The sequence below is a fragment of the Lycorma delicatula genome, chromosome 5 (genome assembly GCF_047948215.1).
Source record: "Lycorma delicatula isolate Av1 chromosome 5, ASM4794821v1, whole genome shotgun sequence".
NCBI classification, from domain to species: domain Eukaryota; kingdom Metazoa; phylum Arthropoda; class Insecta; order Hemiptera; family Fulgoridae; genus Lycorma; species Lycorma delicatula.
This window is the reverse complement of record NC_134459.1, coordinates 110,956,254-110,981,817: the sequence shown is the minus strand read 5'-3', so window position 1 is coordinate 110,981,817 and position 25,564 is coordinate 110,956,254. Positions and strand designations below refer to the sequence as shown.

The window sequence follows — 25,564 nt, the reverse complement described above, 5'->3', positions numbered from 1 at the left end:
GTCATACAAGAGTATACGTTAACCGGTTTTCCACCTTCAGAAAACAAAACATGGACCATTGCACGCTACTCAACTGATTCTCAAACTTCAAGTGGGCTCAGCATTGTAAAATGAGATTTTGAGGTTATAAACAAAACATTTTTACATAAACAACGATCTAAAGTCATTACAACATTACCAACTTACTGATTTGAAAGTATAAAGTATCATAACCTTCTTATCAACTGTTTTGCCTCCGTAGCTATTTGTGTTTTTAATTACTGATTGACCCTTGTAAATACTGACCATGTGTGTGGTAATTTTAATTGTGTAATGTATGCTTTAATACAGTTTCTCAAATTATTTTGGAAGTTCAAAAAAATTTTAATTATTTTAGAAAGTTTCTGTGGCCTTTATTAATTTTAATATTTCGGTGATAATAACCTTACGGTTTAAATTAACCCTGCTCTAGCTTAAAAAAGCCAGCAGTTATATGGCTGAATTTAAAAATTCTTCATTTTGGGCATGATGAAATAAGGATAGAGTGAAATTTACTGAATATTATCTAAAACATAAGTCTATTGAAGTTGTTGTTGAAGATCTATAAATAATAAAAGAAGATAATATTTTAAATATGTATATATATATATGATGAATTATTTGAATTTTAAAAGTTATTTTGTATATTATGAGGATTCATATTTTATATAAATAATAGAGACAGAGGAAAGGTGCTGTCTTTTTTCTCTTTCTTCCTAAATAAATATATTTACTTTCTTATAAGCAAGATGTTTAAGATCAGCTTGAATTATAAGTATGAATATTCATAATTATATTTAAAAGAAAATCAGTGGAATTTGCAGGCAGCTAATCCTTAGGAACAAATACATCTACCAGAATTCTTATTTACACACGTAAACCCATTTACATGAAAGTTTCAGCATTAACACTTACACTTTCCTTCCAAAATGAATAATACAAAATACCCAGAAAAACTAAATCATGTAGATGCAGCATCAGAATATATCAAATTGAATAATTAAAAGTAGAGTTAACAATAAAAATAAAATATTTATTTTCGTATACTACAAGGTAACAAATATTTTTGAATTTTATTATAAAAACAAAAAAAATAATAATTGTAATTTATTTATTTTGATAAGTATAACAGTAAAGAATATTTATAAAAATATAAAATATACATATATAAGAATAAATAAAATCTATAATTACAATATAAATAATACATAACTTATCTTATTTTTTACAAAAAAAAAATCATTAAAATAATTTTAATATTTACATTTAAGATAATACTGATCATAATTATTGTTAATGTTGAATTGTTATTGTTTATTAAGATTAATTATAATTACGGAAATAATGTTAATGAAATATCATGATTTACATAAATTAGAACAAAATTCCTGATACTATTCGAAAAGCATTATGTCGTAATTAGTATTTCATTGAGGTTTTTTAAGCTGTATATTTATCTGTCATTCTCATGATTAAAGCAACAAATAAAATACAATACTCTTTAATAACTGAATTTCTTAGTTAAGTCGTATGAAAATAAAGAGTATGAGAATATATATGGAGTTGTATTCACTTAGATTGTAAAATTTACACATTCAGTGTCTATTAACATAGATGGTTGTACTATTTTCTTTACTGGTTTATAGCAAAGATTAAAGAAGGAGAAATCAGATAAAAAAAAAATTAAATAAAAAAAATCAATTCCAAGTATTTTGTTTAATTTTTATACAACTGAAAGAATAAGAGATCTTAAAAATATTGAGAACTTACTTTTAAATTTCATAGAAGTTATTCCTGCATATAATCTATTAAAGTAACTATCTGACTCCTTTGTCTATGTCTCTGGTAATTCATCTTATGAAGAAACCTTTAATTAGCTCGATAAAGATTTTTTTCTGAGAATAATTTCCATACAATTTGAAACTTATTTATATTTTTTAAAGGTGTTAATATATGTTTTATATGTTTTTTAATATAAATAATTATTTCATAAAAATGAAAAAAAATTAATGATTAATGTATAGTGTAAAATAAAAAGTAACAGTTCTTTATAACAAAGATAACACTTCTGAAAATATAATGAAATTGATCAATTTATGTGCAAATAATTAATTTATTTTATATGTATAATTCTGTACTTAGTGTGACCATGGATATTTTGGTAGATGCTATCTTCAATTACCATTTTTCATATGCTACATTCCAGATGTAGAAAAACATACAAATGTTTTTCCACATAAGTATTATAACACTTTCATAAGTGTCATTATACTATTACTTTTTAAACTGCATTATTATTTTCATATTTACATCAAGTTCCATTAGCAATCTTATATTTCTTTACATTTCCTTTGTACATGCACAAAATATTTTCCCTCTATTAAATATAAAAGAATAAGTAATTTATAAACCTGATATTTGTTTATATATTTTGTAATTTTTTAATACTTACTCTATTAAAGTTAAGGGGGATATAGACTATTATTTATACTTTTCTTAATTTTAAACAATATATCAACTAGATTGTTTTAGTTTACAAATGTTTTCTGTAATTCCATTTATTCTGTAATTTTTTCTGGGTTCCATTAATAACACATTGGATTGCAGTTACGATAATAATATACACATATGAGTTAATGCACAGATATATAATATAGTCATGCATAAAGTTATCATACAAATAAAAAATTATTGATAGCAAACAATCTTATGTTAACTTTGAACAATTGATTACTATTTTCCATTTTCGAAAAACTGATTACAATTATACTCACTACTGATCTTATCACCGATTGCAAATATATAATGTATACAAGTATGTATGTGTTTAATTTAAAAATCGGTCACATATTTTCCTCTTTTATTGTGTTATATAAAAATATACTATTTTGTTATCACAGTCAGCTAACACTTAAAATGCCACAATTATTAAAAATAATTTAATATGTAAACTCCATCACACAAATTTTATATTTCTCCAATAAGGCATTATAATTTTATTAATTATAGTTAAAATACTGATGCAGTGACTACAAAATATCATAAATACCACAGATAACAAAGTATAGAAACATATTCTTTTAAAAAGGTTTAAAATAGAACTATAAATCTTCTTTACCAATAATTAACATAAAATCTACGTTTTACAGTATTCAAAAATTTGGTTTTTATCTAAAAATATTACTATTACCAAATTTCTGTACTTCTTCAAACCAGAGTTTATCCATGATCTTACATATTTAAAGATATCAATTGATAAAAAAAACTTATTTGTAACAACTACAATAAACTATTCATGATGAGCAAGATATACGTGGAAAGAAACATATTTTGGTGGTATGTTAATGAAAACTGATTCAGGAATCAAATATTGATGTGTTAGTAGAGTAATTTTTAATCAATCAAAAATATGATTAGATTATATTCAATTATTGAGGGACACTAGAACAGTAGTAAATAATATGATGTCATAAAGAAATAACAAGATACAAATAAAAATTTTTTGTTTAATGTCACTTGTATAATGTGTAAAAATCTACAGTCCATTTCATTTTTTTAGTTAGTGTAGTTTATCATTGTTGTTAACCATGTTGTAGATTGAACAAATTTATTACATAGTAATGGTTTATGGGAAGAGTACTACCACCCACTCAGTCCCTTCATGTTCATATTTCTCATTTAATGTTATAAAGTCAATCTAGTAGTTAAACTATTACTTATAAAATCACCTTCAATTTTTCATAGTTTTCTGTGAGCCAGAATTACTAACCGAGATTAATTAATTTATATTTATGTTTATTAATATACACACAGAAAACAAATTACCAATAAAAACTATAAAAAATAAGCATTTTCAAACATAAAATTAAAATTACTGATTTTTCACCTTTTTCCAGTAATACTGATTTTATTCAGCAGGGTATATTTTAGAAAGTAGATAGTGCAAGAGATAAGATAAAATCTATGAAATTTACTTAAATATGTTAACAGTAGAAAGCATAAAAATAACACACATTACACTTGTACAATTGTATAAATCATTCTATAGATCCAACTCAAAAATACTTAGTCGGATTCAAAAGAAACAATAAAAGATTTTTATAAGAGTAAGTCTGAGCTACATTGAGATAGCATCTTGTATTATGCAATTGAAATTAATTATCTTTTTTCAGGATCAACCTTTATCCAACAACTGTCAAAATATACTAATTTACAAGGGGCTCTAAGTTTTAAACCTCTGTGGACATGTTATTTACTTAAGACTATCTATCTCTGATAGCAAAAACAATTATCATAGAACTTATGTAATGTGTAGGTAAACAGAAAACTATATTTTCACATTTATTCTTAAACAATAAAGACATATTTCATTTAGATCTTAATAAATTTTCAGAAAAAAGTAATTAAATTTGAATAGATGAGCAATCAGTTAACTGACAAAAGTCAATAAAATTAAACTTTCTAAAAAAAATAGTAAATCATGTTATATTTTGAGTTTTCTGTTGATTTTACATTAGTTTTTGAAAAAAAGATTTTGGGAAGGCAATTTTCTATGACACAATATTTCTTTTAACAGGTTAACAAAGAAAAGGATAGCATTCTACGGAATTGACATGTGGTAGAAAAAGAGCACTTCACAAGAGCTATGGTATTATTTAAAGATTGAATGAGCCTTAGTTAATCTCAATAATAGATTTTACCCTATCATAAGTACGATAAATAAATAATTTAAATGAAGAAGTTATTGTACATACCAAGAATTACATAATATATTTCTAATTAATTTTTTTTAAAAACCTGATTATTATATTAACATAACTTAATAAGAGTTTTGTTTTTACAAATAAGCGTCAAAAGTTGTTACCACAATAAGTGCAGTAAAAGGTAATTAAACTTTTAATATGCTTGCAATAACCTGATAATGCAAAAAAATCATTCTATTAACATTCATATTTAATAATAATTTATACTTATAAATCTGTTGTAAATTTTTCGTTTGAGGACTAAATTTATTTTACTGTACTTTTAAAAACAACAATTTGGAAAACTGAGGATTATGATAAATGATAAACATGTTTTTAACCCAGAGTCAATAACATACCTTAGGATCAATGAATTATTTGAAGGCGAGTTGAGTTATATATAATAAATGTATAGATTTTTCATAGTTTAGTAACCTTTCAAGTACAATAATGTTACATTTTTTTTATATACATACTCAAAGAGAAGAATACCTGACGCCATGTATAGACAATTCATTTTTTTGTTTAAAAATAAAAAGACAAATGTAGCTGTATAGATAGTGACAAGTACGTACATAATTTTTTTTTTTGTAATCATTATTTCATTTCAATTAATTTAAGATTTAAATTACAAAGTCTTGATAACACATAAATGAAAATTTATAATTCATTTGTGCCCATAAAAACAGTTCTCACAAAATTTTTTCTATTAAGAATTAAAAATCATAGTTATAAAATACGATCAATGCCATAACACATTTCTTAACTCTTACAATCAATCGTTTTTCACATTCATTCTACACATTTTTCCCTTTTTTTAATGAATGTGTACATATATTTTATTTAATTCATCTAATTGCAATTTTACACACATTCTGTAATCTACTACAAGAGCCCCCTTCTTGTTTTCAGGATCAGAAGCTGAATTTAATGATTAAGATAATTTATTTTAAAAATTAATTTAAGATAAGTACTGTATTAACATTTAAAATTGGATTATCACTAGTGTGCATGTTGATTTGTGTATAAAACTACACCTTTGCTTTATTTACTGCATTTTATCACCTTAACACCAAAAGCAAAAGAAGATTCATATTAAAAAGTATATAATGAAGTAAATAACAATGAAGAAAACAACAAAAATAATAACTTTCACAATTGTGATGGATACGATTAGACAATTTATGTAGTATTCCTATTAATTACTTTAAACTTGGACTAATTTCAATGAAGAGCATCGAAAGTGCTGCCACACCACACACTTTTCATTGCATGACATTTTTTTTATATTTTTTAATAAAAACTTTTAAAGCAGTAGAATATCCAATTAAATTCCACCAACAATAAAATCGGACCCAAACTGAAATTTTTCTTATCTCATAAGTAACATTATATTACTTCTGTTTTGAACTGATAAATTTGAATCGGTTCAAATGTCAATGAGTTGCTGAGCTTTAATACTATTATAATTGTAGAGCTTTTCAAGAATTTTTTTGCAGCATGATCTTATTCTACTTAACAGTTCAAAATTTACTCAGATTAGTTCATGTATTATTAGATTATATCCTTTTAAATCATCATCTTAATTGTTGAAGAAAAAAGTAGTTTTATATACAAGTGAATAAAATATTTCAAATTTCCATCATGAAAACATCAGCTCAAAATTAATTTTACTCATCTTATAAAACTTTAAACATCCGCAGACATAAACATTCCGTTTTACTATTTAATTATGTAGGAAGGAAAATAAGTATTTAATTATGTTGAAATAGGTTCTGACTTCTGTACAAGTACTATTTTAATTATTTGTACTTAAGTTAAATGTACAAAAGTTGAAAAATACATTAAAATTTTTAATTTTATTAAATAAGGCTTTTGGTGGTTTAATTACTTTTTTCTTCTTTTTTTGGCTTGATGATTTCATCACATAAGCTTGAAGTTTGTGTATAGGACTTAGTAAGTAATTGTTAAAATACAGAGTACAAAATTAAATGGTTAACTTACTGGTAAGCATGATAGTAGAAATGCATACATTAATTGAATTTTGATTCACTGTCAGTTCAGCTGGACTTCAGTACACACAGACTTCAGTACAGATATTAAATACTAAAGACCAGTTTGAAACCATTTTTTCCTTGTGTACATTTTTATTTTCTTTCTTAACTTCTACAAACAACTCATTTGTGTTACAAAGTCTTGATAACACAAATATTCCAAATATTTGTGTTATGCACACTTTCTTTTGCAAATATTCCAAATATTTGTGTTATCACAAATACTAGAGGTGATGTTAATTTCTACTACAAATTAACATCACCTGTTTAAACAAGCAAAAAGACGTAACAAAAAAGGTACTTTTTTCAATTTAATTTACTTTAATAATGTTGTGGGTAATGAAGTTATAATAATTATAATAACATTAACAGGATAATCAAGCACCTAGAAAGAGAATTCACCTCCTCTCCCTCCAGTGTTTTCCTTATTGAGTCCAGGTATTTTATGAGAAATGTTGTAGAAGTCTGATTATATTTAAAAATAAAAAATAACTGCCATTAACTAAGGAATTAGTAAATCCCCAACATTCTATTAACCATTATGGTAAAACATTTTAATTAAAATATAATTCTTGCTTAAAATTTTACTATCAATAATTGTTTATACAAAATTAATACTGATAATATATCAGTACCATAAATCCTACTCTTTAAATGAGCTACTTTACCTTTGTTATCTATTGTGGCTACTTTGATATTTTTACATAAGTTTTAGCTGCTTCTGTTAATTTATGAAAGTCTTAACATGATACATTCTTTGTGAGTAAAAAAAAATTATTAAAATATTTAATATATATACTAAACTAGTAATTTTATACCAATAAAAAATACTGATCGTAACATTAAAGAAGAAAATAATTAGCATAGAACATTCTTCATAGATTAATACACAAGTTTAACCACTGTTAATATTTTAAAAAATAAAAGAAAATGATACGTATATGAAATAATTATTTTTATGAAATCCTGAATAAGCAACTTTTTTACTTGCTTCACTTATTTACCATTTTATATCATATTATGTGCTTTTCATGATAAATTATGAAATATATTTCATATATTTGGACTGCATTTAAGCTCAAGATTATTTTTAATTATACAGAGCAAAGCAGTTGCAAAGCTGGAATTAAATGTGCTATGCCAAATCTATTATCTTTTTTTTTTAATGATTTATCTAGAAGGCTTCCTCCTTGTTGTTTTTGTTTTCTTTTTCTTTTTAATTTTTGGTTTACATGGAATATTGCCTTTCTTTCCAACAACTCTTCTTATAATTCTAGACCAATCTTCCAGAAAATGTTGATAAGTAATAATTACACCCCAGTCAAGTATAAGTGTCCTTGTATGGTCAGGTTTTAAATCCCAATATAATTTATCAGGACCATTATGAGCTGGTATTACTGCAAGTCCAAGGTACATCATAGCAGTTTCTACTTCACATAGTAACTATAATCAGTAACAAAACAACAATAATTAAATAAATATTTATTAAAAAATTACATAAGTACATTTAGATTATACAGTAGAGTATACATTTTAGTGTATGTATATATATATATATATATATATATATATATATATATATATATACACACTGCTAGAAGTAGGTGGATCAAAGAAATTAGAGAAGATATGAAAGAATTGGGAATTTCCCTGACTGACCTACAGAATAAAACTGGAAAAATTACAAAGCTAAAAGATAAAAGCTTAGATTTAAACAAAAGACAGACAAACGACAAAATACAACGAAGAGGGTGTTTACGGATGAAGAAAAGAAAGCAAGATCTGAACGGATGAAGAAATACTGGGCAGCTCGGAAGAGTAAAATAACACGCTTTTCTCAGAAAAGATCCAACTAAAATTGCCTTAAGTGGTCCCATGTTGGCCGTAAAAGCATAATAATAATAATAAATAATAATATATACACACTAAAATGTTTCATATGACCAGCCACATATTTGTTTTTTTTTTAATTTAATTTTTGACTGTATATTTTTATAATATGCGACAATTTTAATGATTCTGAGTTTATTGTGTAATTTTAAAAAGGTTTTATTAACTGACGATGAGGGAAGCCCTTGAAAGCGCTCTTAAATGGAAAAAACAATAAGCATAAGGTAACAGGCATTGTTGAATTCTGTACTGTTGGTGAAAAACTGTGTTATACTTTTGTCACTGACATAACTGGTACAAAGGGGAATATGATATGGAAAAATACATTTCAAAAAAAGAATTGATTTTTCTAAGTTAATATATATTGATAGAGAGAGAGAGAGAGAGATTCCATCTTTACAATACACATGCTTGTAATGTATGATAACAACTGTTTAATATTACATTTTTAAAAACCCCTACAGATTTAGATATCTCTCTCTCTTTACACACACAAAGAATAATGAAGCTGTCTACCTTTTCTCTATTATAAAAAATCTAGATTAGATAGTGTTTTTTTTTAATTTAGAATTTTGTTTAAATAAATCATTGTAATTTATTTTAAAATATGATTTTGAAAAAGAAATGTGTATGTATGTATAGGAATGAATTAAAATAAATTCACTGAAAATCTGGAGAAGATTCACTTATTGTTTTTCAGTATCTTGGGAACTAAAACTTAAACTAAACTAAAACTAAATTTTGGGAACTAAAAGTTTGAAATATCTGGAATAGGTACCAGCCTTCTTTAAAATACTGCACTGTTCAACCACCACCAGTGCTTACTTAAACAGGTCTTAAAATTATCTTAAAATTTCACTGTTTGAAAGAAATCTTAATAATGGTTTGATATCTTGGTAAGGATGTTGCCAATCTTTCAACAGTTCTTTTATAAAATAAACATAAAATACCAGTTTAAACCCCAAGTTTTGTTTGTTTATTCTTGTACTTGGATTCTGTTACTGTTAAAAACAAGCAATGATCTGGTATTTGACTATATTACCATGTAGTGAGCGCGCGCGCACACATACACACACACACACACACACACACACACACACTCACACACACACAATAAGAAGATGAGTGTATAAAATGAATTAAGCAATCTGACATACTTTAGCAAAACTATCACACATAATTTTTTTTTTTTAAATTGCAGTTATTCTAGTTTAAATAATCTTAATGGCCCAAAACTTCATCTTTGAAAATTGATAGGGTAGATTAATACTAAGAGGGTTGTTCAGAATGTTTTCAGCTGGAAAAAACTGCTAGATTTTCAGAAATTAAAAAAAAAATTTAAATAATCACCGTACCACTGGATACATTTAGATCAATGGCTTTGCAACTTTTTAATACTCTATCCTAGTAGTTTTTAATATTCAGAATAATGCAATTTTTCCAGCTCTACAAAACAAGCAATTGTTTCAGATTTGACCTCATCATTTGAAGTGAATCTTTGTCTTGCAAGCCATTTCTTCAGGTTTAGGAAGTGAAAGTTTGGCTAGAAGCCAAATCCAGCAAAAATCAGTTTAGGTGGAGGTACTTTGCGGTGTAAATCATGGAGTTTTACAGCCAACCTAAGACTTGTGTGCAGGTGCATTATTGTGGTGAAAGCGCACTTTCTGTTTGGTCAGATGTGGATGTTTAGCAGAATAGCATCCTTCAATCAGTCGATTAATGAAGCACAACACTTCAAGGTGATGATCCTGTCTTTTTCCAAGTAGTCTATAAGTGTACCACACCATGAAAATCCCAAAAAACTGTAGCCTTGAATTTTCTTGTATGTGGAACTGTCTACACTATTGGCACACTTACATTGGCTTCCACCCATTGTTTGAACTGATCTTTGATCTCTAGCATGTAATGGTGAATCATCACTGTTATAAAATATTTTCAGAAAAAAAACTCAGCGGAATCACATTTTAAATTGTAATTTCTTTACACCATTAAGAAGAGTTCAATCAAATGTTTTTTTGGTTGACTGTTAACAAATGCAGCACCCACCAAGCGGAAAGCTTCTTCATACCTAAAACACTGCGTAAAATCTAGCGAACATGGTCTATGTTTGTAATATCACCAAGCTCATCTACCATCAGTCAGTGATCATTTCTTATGGCATTGTGGATTTTTGTTATTTTATAGGTCGTAATACTTTTTGGACATTAATTCAACATCTTGAATGAATACACAACCATATTTAAATTCAGCAGTTCGCGGTTTTACTGTTGAAAATTAAGGGAAAGAATTCTTTAGAGTGGAATCTAATTCTTTTTACATGTCTGTCAGGATTAAACTTTTTAAAACAAATTACTTTATAACAGTTCAAACTTCTGTTTTATCCATTTTTCAGGAAATTTCAAAACTAATCAATTACCACAAACAAGCAACTAAATGCAAGGCATCTTTGCAGTATACCATTTAAAGGATAATATTTGACAAATTTCATAATCATTTGGTTATACTTCTGCCATCTTGTGTAGGACCGAGAACTTTCCAAATGACCGTATTATGTTGATTTTATTTATTTTTGTAAAAAAATTGTTTTTAAAACTGACTGGTAATACCCAAAAATTGCTTTCTTAACAGAAGTTAATTGGAAATAAAAACACAATTTCAAATAGAACTGTTTGATGCAATGTGTAAATTATTATGCAAGACAAAATTAAAATGAAAAATACAAGAAATAAAAATAAATAGAAAGAAAAATATGTATAAAAATTAATTAAAATGAAATTTTCTTATAATAGTTTATTGACAATTACTACTTATGTTACTTTAATTTTAATTTGCTTCTAGTCTAAAAACAGAATTTCAAATTTATAAAAAAAATGTATACATATTTTGAGATAAAAAATGTTTTTAAATGTTCTTTTAAAAAAATGTTTTGCAACAATTACCATTTCCTCTAGAAAAATTAACTACTTCCCATAGTGTAATACTCATAATAACCCTTTCACAAATATTAAAATGAAAAGTTAGATGACAAACTCATTTTTTTTAAATACCTGCTGGAATTAAGATTGTGTCATCAAAACTAGATTTTAGGAGAAAATGAAGCGAGTTTACACATCTTATCAATATTATTGGCACATATTGATGATCAAGTAAAATTTATTACTAAAAATGTTAGATATTGTTAATATTACACAATATGTTAGATACATTTACAGTTAGTAAACAGGGGATCATTTTACGTAGAATACATTACAAAAAATGAAAACTGGAAAGGAGTTTCAACTTTGAATGAAAGTCAGAACAAAATTTCAATAAAGAAGTCTATACAATGAGCTTGAAATGAAATGTGTCAGACATAAAGATTTTAATATAACTGTAATTAAGGCGGGGTAACACAATATACAGCAAACTGAAAAATTCTTACATATTTGCAATAGAATTGCAAAGAACGTACTGAAGAAATCAGAAATAGACCAAGCAAAGAATGCTTTCCTGTAGTATTTTGTATCTCGACTAATATCACACATAGATTCAGAAATCATGAAACTTTTGAAAACATCTGTTTCGATTATGTTGTCTTAAAGTGAAAAGATGAGAAGCACTTTAGTTTATTGTAATATAATACATATGTACTCCTGTATACTTTTACATATGTTAAACATAGCTCCTTAATTTTGCATTGATACATTTTAAATACTAAATATTCTGTTCTTTTAATTAATAATAATCATCATTCTTTTTATAATGTACAAAACATTTTAATAACATTATTAAAAGATTTTAATAACTAAATGCAATTAATTTTTTAAAAAATGACTACCATTATCTAAATTAATTGGAATCACAAAAATCTGGTAACTAAATTGGATAAAAACAACATATATTTAATATCTTTAAATGCTTTGTAATTGGAAAACTGAAAACTTCATTAAATGGTGCTTCTACTGTTCTCACATCCTGATGTCAAATGATTTTTTTTTTTAAGTTATGCTAACTTATACTTAGAGTGCAGTCAAAAAAGTGTAAAATTTGAAACTGTAATCATAACATTTCAATATAATTCATATTGTTTCAATGTGTTTACAATGTAATTCTTTTTGAGTATACAAAGAATATTCAGGTTGTCTTGTTGGTGGATTTGTGATTTGTACCAATGAAACTGGGTGAATCATGACTCTGTGCTGTTACACACAGCTTTTTACTGTTCACAGTATCTTTGAAGCTGTTGTTTGTTTGATCAATGTAGAACATTGTAAAACTTGTAAAAACATAACATTGAACTTGTAGAATACTGTAGAAATTGTTTGATCAGTATAGAACAGTTCAGTTTCTACATTAAGAGGCATTATGTTTATTTGACTATGTTTTGTGAGCAATAGTTTATTTCGTTTCATTTGTTTTGAAGATCAAATTGCAAACAGAATTTGTAAATTGTTTTTTTCCAATGTATTTTTATATTTGTTATTATTTCTATTGATTCTATTGAGAGTGTGTCAATAAGTGTGCTACTGTCTGTTTCCATACAAACTTTAGGAACTGTTTGCAGAACTGCATAGGTACCTTTTTGTGTTGAGTTCTTCTATATGGTCTTCAGGTAACATGGGTGTGTTGAGTAGTCTGATCAAACTTCAAAAATTAGATAGAATATTTAAGGATGTGTCTATTATTTTTGGTTTTCTAAATATTTTAAAAGTGTTTTTGTTGAATACTTTTTGTAACTTTGAAGTCAAGAAAATTTATTCATTTATTGTGTGTAGTACTTTTTTATTTTATTGTCTGGTAATCTGATATTTTATGTTTAGATAATTAAAATTCCACTTTATATACAAAACATATTGAAACTATTAACTTTTTTTATGTTTGACTCCAGATAAACTTTTTGGAACTTTTATTAATTTCTTCTGTAGGTGGTGGAATTATATATATACATTTTAATTGTATTGTGTAACACACATATATATATATATATGTAATGCTTTTTTATTGTTTATTAATGAAATGATTCATTAAACCGCCTATATTTATTAGTAATTAAAATAGTCCTATTTTAATCAGTAAGTTAATTCATCAGTTTAAGAGAGACAAAATAATAAATATTAATTATCTAACAAATGTCATAATATATATATACACTTAAATAAGATAAGAGTCTGTTAAGTGTGTATTAGTCTGTTAATTAAATCTGTATAAATATTTTGATGACAAAAGTAGTCTAAATAATCCAAATCATTAACTTTAATTCAACATACAATCCCAGTATTTTTCTTAAATAACATATTACAGACAACATCTAATATATAATCTCCAACTTCTATATGCAGCCAAAAACACTGTGTGCCCATACTTTAGAAAGTATTTTGCAAGTAGTCTCTAATGGGCAAGCAATGGGCTAGCAGCTATAAACATTTTAAAGAAGTAAGAGATTTTAGCAGAGGTTTGCAAATATTCTAAATTCTTTAAAATCATGATTTTTGGTTCCACATTACAGGAGGTTCAAATTCTATGTACAATTATATTTTACTTACTAAAATGAAAAAGTGCCCAGATAGCTACTTTTAAGTAAGTAACTTATATCAGATGATAAAAATTGTTAAGGCACTGAAAAGTAGAGAATTTTCAAAGAAAAAATATAATTAATGTGGTTTTAGAAAATCTGCAGATTTTCTAAAACTCCTTCATTTCAGTGAAATGCGATAGCTTTATTATTTTTTTTCAAATTACCCACTTTGGGGTAAGTCAGAATAATTATTTTTTATGTGTTTTGGCTGCTTTGTATTTTATCAAATATTTTTGTGAGATGCTTTCTTCCTTTCATCTGAAACTTTCGTCCCTCTTATAGAATTCAGTTTTTCTTGAAATTTTCAGTTTACATCTTTTAGTATTTCTCTGAGATAGGTTCCATTTTCAATTATTTCATTTGTAATATTTAATTCAATTAAGTTTTCTGGCATTTGTTTGAACCAACCGTTTGCTCTTAATTTTTCTATTTTTGAAAAATTTAAATATTTATTTTATAAATTTATTAATTGTTCATCTAAAGACATGACTATAGAAACTGACTCCTTTTTTCATAGGTTTTTTATTATTTGAATTTTTATTTTATTTTTTAATTTGAAATTTTGAGAATTGTAAATTTTTATTTTATTATTTTACTTAGTTTTGAAAGCACAATAATTAAAAGCATCTTTAGAATTTGATTTTAATTAATAATTAACTTTTAATTGAAATTTGGTTTGAATGTTGTTTCCTGACTGAAGTAGGTATAAGAATAATAAAATCATTTTTGAGATTTTTCAAAACAAAACCTACTAAGTTTGCTTTTATTTAAGAATTTTAAACTGGTTAAAAAATAAGTTGTTTTGAAGATTCAATAAAAAATCAAAATAAAACCCCAAAACACAGAATAAACTTATAGGTTTAATTTTATACTTCTAAAATCATATTAATTTCTTAACTCAAAAAAAAAACTGTATGTTTAGATTTAAAAAAGCAAAAAGAAGCTGCCTTTTGTAAACAACATTTTTTTTTATTTATCATTTTAAAAAAATTAATGATCCACTCAAGAATTTGAAAGATTTTGGATTTTAACTTTATCAGCAATTATTGATTGTAATAGAGGAAGAGTACTGTTAGAATGTAAAAAACTATTTATAAAATTTTTTTCTGACTCAAGAGGACAATGAACTGTCCTCTTGACAGAAAATTATTTACAAAAAACAACTTAAAGATAGAGAGAGAAAGTGAGTGTGTATTTCTCATTTTGCTTAATATGCTCCTTGTTTTGCTTAATATCTTAGGAATAATGTAAAAACTTCAAATTTGATAGAATTACTTATTTACACAGAGCACCAACAACATAAAAGTTTTGAAAAAATTCATGTAACGATGAGAAAATGCAATGGTAGGGGGTGATTTTGATAAAAATTCCTAAAAGGTAAATTCTTACCTACTTTATTGTCTTTTTGATGTAATTAATAAAAAAAACTTCTACCTGAAATATTTCAAATATACAAACTTCAATTAATGCTGATTTTTACAAATTCTATTGCATTTTAACAATTTTAGGGATGCTAAAGACTTACTTTGATAAATATTTTGAAAGCATGGGGGGGGGGGTAAAGAATTTCAGTCAACATTATATCACTGAATTATATTTATATAAAAATGTGAAATTTGGTAGATGACTTCCACTTATGAGACAATGAAGATACAGACTTTTTTAAATTCATCAAAAGGCCAGGGGTATAGAAATAGTGGGTATCATTCTTAATAAAATCCAGAAGGTAAATTTTCTGTTTATTTTCTAATCAATACAAGTTATAATTGTGGGGAAAAGTCAATTGCTCTCAAATATAAGAGTTCAAATATATGAATTTCTACAATTGTTTGTTTTCACTAATTCTACTGTGATATAATAGTTCATTTTTAATGTACAATCTAAAAAGTAGTGTAGTATAATATAAGTGTTGTGTATGTAAGTATTATAATGTATAAATAAGTAATGTTCGTCTTAAGTGGTGAAGCGCAGAGTGTTACATTATTCGTTGCCACTTTTTCAATAATTTTATTAAGTAATAATTTCAAAAATAAATTAAATTAAAATGTTCTTATTCAAAATTTTTTTTTATTATTTAACTGAAATGGTTTAAACTAAAATGATTTAAATAATTTAACTGAAATAATTATTTCAGTTATTATTCAAACTGAAATGGTTTAAAAATAAGATTAAATGATTATAATTGTATCAAAAGTAAATAAACAAAAGGAAAATATATCAATATTTAAAATAATCAATTGTTTTTTGAATATAAAGATTTCTTCATAATTTATTTTTAATTATCTTTAAAAATGAGACAGTTCCTCAGTTCTTATATTTATTTTTTTAAGTCCAAGAATTATTATTTTTTTTTTGTAGAGAAGTTCTTGTCTTGATCCTATTGTAAGTTTCTTTCTCAAAACTTAGGTGGAAGTTTTTTAACTAAAAATTATATGGCATCGTAGATGATTTGAATATTCTTTTTATGTTTTATCATCAGATTGATAACTACAACTTTAATAATTTTTAAAAAAAATTATTAATTTAAAAGATCTTAAATATCATCATTAAAAAATTGTATTAGATTGATGTAAATTAAATTGATGTAAGAATTACTAAGATTACTAATTACTAGATGGACGAAGCAGGAGCGATATAAAATGCCGAATAGCACAAGCGAAACGAGCCTTCAGTAAGAAATATAATTTGTTTACATCAAAAATTAATTTAAATGTCAGGAAACGATTTTTGAAAGTATATGTTTGGATTGTCGCTTTATATGGAAGTGAAACTTGGACAATCAGAGTATCTGAGAAGAAAAGATTAGAAGCTTTCGAAATGTGGTGCTATAGAAGAATGTCAAAAATCAGATGGGTGGATAAAGTGACAAATGAAGAGGTATTGCAGCAAATAGATGAAGGAAGAAGCATTTGGAAAAATATAGCTAAAAGAAGAGACAGACTTATAAGGCCACATACTAAGGCATCCTGGAATAGTCGCTTTAATATTGGAAGGACAGGTAGAAGGAAAAAATTGTGTAGGCAGGCCACGTTTGGAATATGTAAAACAAATTGTTAGGGATGTAGGATTAGAGGGTATACTGAAATGAAACGACTAGCACTAGATAGGGAATCTTGGAGAGCTGCATCAAACCAGTCAAATGACTGAAGACAAAAAAAAAAAAAGATGTAAATTCAGATATCATTCTGATATTTAGAGCAGTTTTGCACAAAAATTCAAGAAAATTTATTGCAAAACTTAATGAAGTAATACATATTATCTAACATATCTCAGACTGCTGGAAGTCACATACAGAAAAGTATTTATTTAGTCATTTCACCTCATTCCTTTTTTTCCTTTATTACATGTTTGATTTTTGCCTTTTTTTTACAAGTTTTTTTTATACTTGTGGCATTCTATAATAGATCTTCCCATATTTTAAGTAATAAATTTAATCAAATAATTAAATTGTATAATTGCATTATAACTGTACTGTTATTGTAACTATGAACATCTTTTACTCTCCTGGAATCATAACTCTAGAGCTATGGTACACGAATGAAAATATCAATCAAAAAACAGGTGTATGGGATTTTTTCATTTCTTAAAGTTTCATGACCCAGGAATACCAAAAAGCAAAAAGGAGGTAAGTTCTTACATTTGTGTGTTGGTATGTTTGAAATTTAATAATTTTTGACTTGATAAACAATTTTGATGAAATTTGACACAGAGGCTCACATATATGGGACAATCTGTTTGTAAATCTTTGGGGGTCAATATCTCCAGGGAGTTGGGGTAGATGGTTTCTTTGGGGTCAGTTTTCTCAAAATTTTTCAAAGATAACCCCACTTACTATTAATCTCAGTACATTCATACAAGTTTATCTTACCATTTAAAAAAAAAACTTCCTCCAAATCTCTCCCCCTTCCCCAAAAATAAAAAAAACTACCTTTTGATTTTTTACATATCTTTTAACCAATTTTTTTTTATACCTTCCTAAGTAGTAGTGCAAGTAACCCAAACAATTACTTTGGAAGCAAAATTGGGATGGGAGAACTGATCAAAGTTTAAAAATATAGATCTTCTGAGTTTTTTAAAACTTATTTTTATTTATTTAAACTTATAATAATAATGTTACTATAAAATTTTATCATAATTCATCCCCCCCCCCAAAAAAAAATAAGGTAACTTTTTAGTGGTTGAACATTTTTCAGTGGATTTTGTTATAGTTTCTTCCATTTAACATAGTAAACATAGAAAAATCAAGAAATTTTCTTGGGAGGTGATTTTGGGGGTGGAAAACAGAAAAAAAGTTTAACAATATCAATTTTTTTTATATTTTTTAACGTTTTTCATTACCATTATTTTTTCACTATATAAGAATAAATAACCAATGCCAGGAAAGTATGATATCTTTGTTGTCAACTTTTTTCTAAATGTAAAAAATAATAATATTCATTTCTTTAGATTTTAACTTTTTTTGAAGTTTTGCCAAATTAACTGCTTAACTGATTTAAATTTTCACCAACTCCCAATAGTTGAAATTTAAAGAAAAATTATATCATATTATGTTTTATTTTTTAATGTATTTTTTTTTCTTTTTAATTATATGAATTTTAGATTTAATTTCAATATTAAGTTGAAGGCATCCTAATGAGACAAAGTTATTCTTAGAGTGTCATGTCTATTTCCAAGAAATTTAACATCCTTTCCAACCTGATAAACAAAAATTGAAGAAAACTAATTTGGATACACTGGGAACATTAATGCTATAAAATAATAATTTCTTGATTTATAAATTGAATGAAGTTAGTATGTTAATAAATTTAATGAGATTTTTTAAATAATTTTGTTTACATCTAATCAGTATAAAATTATTAAATGAAAAGAGAAAACTGATGAAATTTTAGTTACAAAGAAAATAACAAAATGTAATACATAGTAAATGCATTATATTCTATTTTAGTTTGTAGCATAATATTACTCTACAAAATATGTGTAGTTTTAATTAAAACTTATTGTAAGTAATATAACATCATGTCACAATAATTCACATATTATAAATTACAATCTCAGTTTTATCAATCTTACTTTATAACCGACTGAAATTTATTAACAAATCTTTTTTTTGCAATTTCTAAACAATTACTTTTTAATACATTAAATCAAAAACCAACATTTTTATTGACCCTTTAAATGTTCAGAAGAGTTTTTAAATTTATTAGTTAGACATCTAAAAAAAATTGTTTTATGCACAATAAAAAAGGAGATCATTTATTAAATAATTATACAAAAACAATAACTTAGGTTTTATTTTACTTTGTAAAATGAAAATGTCTGTAGTGGTTGTGAAATAAAAGTTACATTCTACTTGATTCTTTGTATCGTATTTCAGTGATGTCTTGCTGGAAATATATTTGGAAATTTTTGTCATTCAGTTGATACTATGGTTATTTTCAATTAACTTTTTACTGTCTGTCTGGATTGCTAATAACAAAATTCTTAGTTTTGAATGTTTTTTTTTTAAATTCATTACACATGTCTAAAGGCTTGTACAGGAGAGTGTGGGCTGATAAATCGTAGCAAATGAAAATGTTATAAGGCTGACCTAGATTTAAACATAGAACTTTTTGGATAAATAATTATTATTTGGCAAAAGATGTCTGCAATTTACTGTTTTTCCTTTTGTATACTTATATCAAATGTTTTGTTTATTTTTTTTTAATGTCTGATATTATAGACAATATAGTCAGTATACTTCTTTAATAACAATTTCCAAATGATTAATATTGTCTAACAATATAAATGTGTACCTAATTCTATACTGTAGATGTGCTTACTTAATTAGTACTTTATTAATACTTTTGAGATATTTATTTATTTTTTAAATATTTTTTTTTTGGGGTAACTTTAGTGTAACTATTTTATTGTTTTATTTTGTGTTTTTTAAGTTATATAACCTACCCCTAATTTTGAAGAACAACTACTAACCAATATTTTGTGATGATAACTCGAAGTTTTGTCATATATGTTAAATAATTTATTTTTGTTTGATACAAATATATATATCAAATAAACATATGTAATTTAATCCCTGAAAACTAGAAAAATTTTAAAATAAATAATAATTACTATCTTTTTCTGGTAGATTATTATCTATTTTTTCCTCAGTAGTATGGGATAAACTTATAAAAACGTAAAGAATTTTTATATTCTAAAAATTCTATAATATTCATGTAAATCTATCAGAACAAAAATATAAATTTCCTTCTTTTTTACCTAAAATTTGCCATATAGTTCAAAGTTGTTATAAATCATATAGATATTAAAGCAATTTATGCAAAATTAAAACAAGTATAGCCACACTTTTATAGTATATTAAGAAAAACTGTTGATTGCGTTATAAAAAACGGAATAATTAAGTTTGCTCTTTTTATTTATGATAAATTGTTTTTCAATATCTACCATATGTGATTTATAGTGATGTCAGGCTGAAAGTATAAGAGGCACTTCAAAAATGTCTTTTGATAAATTTAAAGTAAATATATGTATATATTGTTTTGATAAGTACACTTGTTTTTATGTTTTCCCATAAATAAATAAACTGTGTATTATCTTAACAATATATTTTATGAACGATAATATATCCAATAATCTGTATATTTTACTTGGGCGTATAACAATTCAAACTTTTTTTTTAATAATTGTCACTGAAAAATAAAAAATAATTTAAAAAAAATAATCACTTGATAAACTTAACTGTTTTTAATAGTTTAAAAAAATTAAGACCCACACGTAATAGATAAAAAATAACGTAAGTTGTTTTAAATAATAAATATTGAATACTGAATTATTTATATTATTTAATCTATAAGTTATAACATTAGGATGTTGTTATATTTACCCTCTTTAATTCCTGGGAAATTTGCTGTATAATCACACATCGCAGCTGATAAGTTCTGCCAGTAAAAATATTACTGTACTCTTTTGCTGCTAATACTGCTTCAAATGTAGCCGAAAAATTCTGTAACCCTGTATGTAGTGCTGGCATCATTTTTTCTACCTAAAATAATAATAATAGTATTAAAAAGAATTTAACTAATATCTTATTTTAATAATATTTATTTATTCTATTACACACAAATAAATAAAAAGATGAAAAAATTCTAAATTTTGTTTAGAATCAAACCCAGGTCCAGCTGATAAGTTTATAACTTGTTTTCATAAATTAATAATTATTTCTATAATTATTGCATATAAGGTAATTAATTTATTTGACATAATTTAGTTGTAAAACTCCTCTTATACATGCAAGTTTTTTATACAATGGTAATATTTATACCACTGTAGTACAGATGATGTATGTCTGTATAGTCACGTGTCATCTGTTTTTATATGTAGATGAATATATTACATGTTAACTAATGAAGTTAATTGTTCACAGTCAATGAATTGAATAGCAGATTCAGTATTATTAAATAATGGAGTACATGACCGATAATTAAATCTGTATTTTCAATTAATGTTTATTATTCTCTTATAAAAGGATGAATCTTTTCCACTTGTTGATTTTGTAAGCTTAAAAAAAATAATTAGTAAGTTATATGCAATTTAGTGCACTATAGAATGTAAAATAATTATGTTGAGTCTTTTATTTATTTTATGTATTTTTTTTTGTGTTAAAAAGATTTTGTTTAAATAATTTTCATAATTAAAATGTTTATGTTAATACTGTAATTGAGTTTTTTTTAAGTCCAGCGAAGTGGTAGATAAGACTGGTTACTGCTATAATAAAAACAAAATGTTATATTTTTTCGATAATTGATTTCTTATCATATTTCATATAATTTACCTTGAAAAAGTTTCATCACAGTGAAACCATCAGGTTTTAAGGATTCTGTACATTATTATTTATAATTACCACCTTTTATTTTTTTAAGAATTTAACTACCTGTTATGAACAAAACTTTAATAATAGATAATGTATACAGAAATCACTTTTTTATACATCATAGTACAGCACCACAGTTTTTATGCTTTAATCGTGTATGCATATTGTAGCAATATAAAATCCTGATCATTTTGATAAAATTATTTATGTACAATACAGAAAAATTCACACCTTCTCCATGAGTTTAATAAAAAAATTAAATATATAGTATGGTATATATATTATCTTAATCCTAAATTAATCGTATAAATAGAATGTTAACAAAAAGAATGCAAGATGGTTGTTATAATAAATCTAAAAAGCAATCTTAGTAAAAAAATTAAAGAAGGAGTTAAATAAAGTTGATACTGAATAAATAAATAAATTTCAAATGATGATGGTACTGTTAAACGTCTGAACAATATATAAAATAAAACCTTTTGTTGAGTTAAATTTGGAATTTTGAGGTGTCATAAGAATATCAACTAAGAGGTATACTTAAACTTTCACTAGTAAAATAGAAAAATAGAGGTTTATTATTTGATAGGAGAATCTTTACTATTAATAGAAATGCTATCTATTAATGGTAAAGATTCTCCTATCAAATAATAAACCACTCATAGATTTCGTTATAAACCATGTAAAACTGTTCGGTAATTCTTGTAATGTTTAATTTTTAACATTAAATTTTTTTTAAAATTATTATTATTTCATTTTTCTTTAATTTGATTATTTTCCAACAGATTCTATTATATCATGAAAATTAATAAAACATTAATAAATATAAGATTTTTAACGCAGTGATTGGTTTAAAAGCTAGCTTAATTGCCATTTTTAAAAATGATTTTGTGATTACGCAGAATCTGTATTCAAATGCAGTAAAAATTTAGATATTTTTAATAAGATGTGAGTTCTACGTTGGTTTAAACTCGTTCTAAGAAGTTCAATAATTAGCAGTTTCAATTACTTTTTTTCACTCCAAAGCTGATCTAGATCATCTGAATGTTATTTCGCATACATCTTTTGTGCGGTAATATAATCAAAAAATAATCTATTATTTTTAAACAGCCTTCTCAGTGTTTATACAATAGGTTATAAATTTATTTCAAGTGTCGGTTTTGATCTGTACATTTATCTCTGTATTTATTTTGTATTTCAGTTTTAATTATTCAGCACAATGTGCAGTTTACATTTAGAATAAATTATTAAATAAATAAATTAAGAATGAAACTGATATTTTATTAAAATATAAGTTCATAGCTACGGCCACTCTAGTATACTTGCAAATTATAATTAAGTTTTTATTACTTTTCATTATATTCTTCATACTTCATAATCATGATGCCAGTACTTATTATACATATAAATTATCTACAATTAATTTGAATTAAAAAAAGTGGAGATAAATTAATTGTAAAGTCAAATGAAATATTTTGTATTGTATCCAGTGCTTACATTTAGTGTAAATAATATGATACAATCGTAATAAATAATTAAATGATTAACGTTCATGATTAAACATGTCATGTAATTCTATAACGTAATTATAAATGTTGCATAAATAATGTAGTTTACCTTTGTTCGTTTATCTAAGCATCTTATATTATCCTTGTACCAATCCAATTGTTTTTCTGGCAGCCACTCATAATGAACTTCTTTCTTTAATGACTTCATTACCTGTAAATAACACAAAATGTAATTTTTAAAATAATTTTTTTTTAATTACAATGTATTAAAATTTTGCCACCTTATCATATCAGTTAATGGTCATTAAAAGGTATCATTTAGGCGAATAACTTTTGACGTCTTAGATATATTAAACATAAATAATAATATGGGTTCAGAAGTTATAACAAATCTATATCCATCAATAATCACTGTGTCAAATCTTAACTGTAATTTACACATTCTTCTTTTATAAAATTTTTATTTCTGGAAATATCTCACACGTGGAATAGTATTACATTATTAATTAATTTTGATTGTAATAGAAAAAAAATAGTAATAAACAGTTATAAGCATCTCTGACAAATAGACACTTTTAATGACTTGTCAAAATGAAGGTCAATTTTCTGTTTAAAAAATACACATGTATTATTTATTTTTCCAGATAAGTCTACATATGATAACTGACACATAAATCAATTTAATTGTACCAAATTTTATACATTGATTATTATTATTAAAAGATAACCAGAAATAATGGTAATGGAATATGCCACTTTAGTGAGGTATTTTAATCTTAAACTATGTTATTTTCAGCTGATTAGCAATAATCTTTCATAAAAGATTCATGGTAGTGAACATCTCTTCATAGTAGAAGTCTAGCTTATTTATGCATTTACCATTAATATATGCTTTTGAGGAGAGTAGAAATTGGCTGGCTACACTATAAATTTTGGCTTAGTACAATGTTTCCTTTGCTTTGAATAACATCTTATGATAGTATTGTCAATGTTCCAACCAATACATGAGCTAAGAAATTAATAAACCAATTTAGTATTGTAAAAAAATTATTTATATTTTAATGAATAGGTATATTATTTTTGTCTATAATGTAATGAATGTTTCTTTCAACTTTCTGATTTTATCTTTATTAAATATGGATAAAATTTCATATAAATAATTATTTATTATTCATAATTAGTTTTTATAAACAAGAAAATGTTTCTTATTTAATATTATCATGTTGTATTTTCTTTACGGAACACTTCAACATAGAGAGCTAATTCAGTCGTTTGGGCTGAATTAAAAGATGGGCTGATAACCCACATAGCACAGATTTCTTTTGAGTGACTGTATCAAATGCAGTTCAACAACTCCATTTGAAATGGCAAGGGGATGCTGTACAATTTATTATAGTATTAACTAGATTTTTCTGTAGTTTTTTATTTTAATTTATAGTATAAGTAAAACAATTAAATCACTGAGGTAAGAATGAATGATTTTTTTAATGAAATATAAATATTTGATGTTCATAGTAACTCAGAGATCTGACTGGACCAGTAGTGATTTTTTAAATATTCTTGTTAAACTACTGCTGACTCATTTAGTTATAAGTTTATAACTGTGGCAGTGACTTCTATAAAATCATTTTAAATAATGATGAACATTTTTTTATGTTAAAGAAGGAAAAAGGTGAATGAAATAGTTTTTCTAGATTATTATATATAACCTAATGTACGTTCTAACCTGACCTCATCTAAATTAAGATAACCTATTCTAAAGTTGTTTGTGATACTTATTTCTTTTATAAGTTTTTTGAATTTTACTTACCATTTACCACACAAGTTGATAAGCAAAATATAACAGTTTATCCAATCAATTACAATTATATTTTAATTAATGTTTAGTAATAACTATAAAATCATTTTTTTTTAAATTAAATTTAATCACT

General features: G+C 25.0%; 1 protein-coding gene across 1 annotated transcript in view; it reads right to left on the bottom strand.

The window, feature by feature from the left end:
- Window positions 1–1,306: 1,306 nt before the first annotated feature.
- LOC142325297 (uncharacterized) overlaps window positions 1,307–25,564 on the bottom strand; it is a 405,734-nt gene continuing 381,476 nt past the window's right edge. The window contains exons 4-6 of the mRNA XM_075366859.1: window positions 23,743–23,844; window positions 21,142–21,300; window positions 1,307–8,257 (exon numbers count right to left, since the gene is read on the bottom strand). Coding sequence (XP_075222974.1) covers window positions 7,985–8,257; window positions 21,142–21,300; window positions 23,743–23,844 — 534 coding nt within the window. The 3' untranslated portion in view covers window positions 1,307–7,984. The remainder of the gene's footprint in view (window positions 8,258–21,141; window positions 21,301–23,742; window positions 23,845–25,564) is intronic.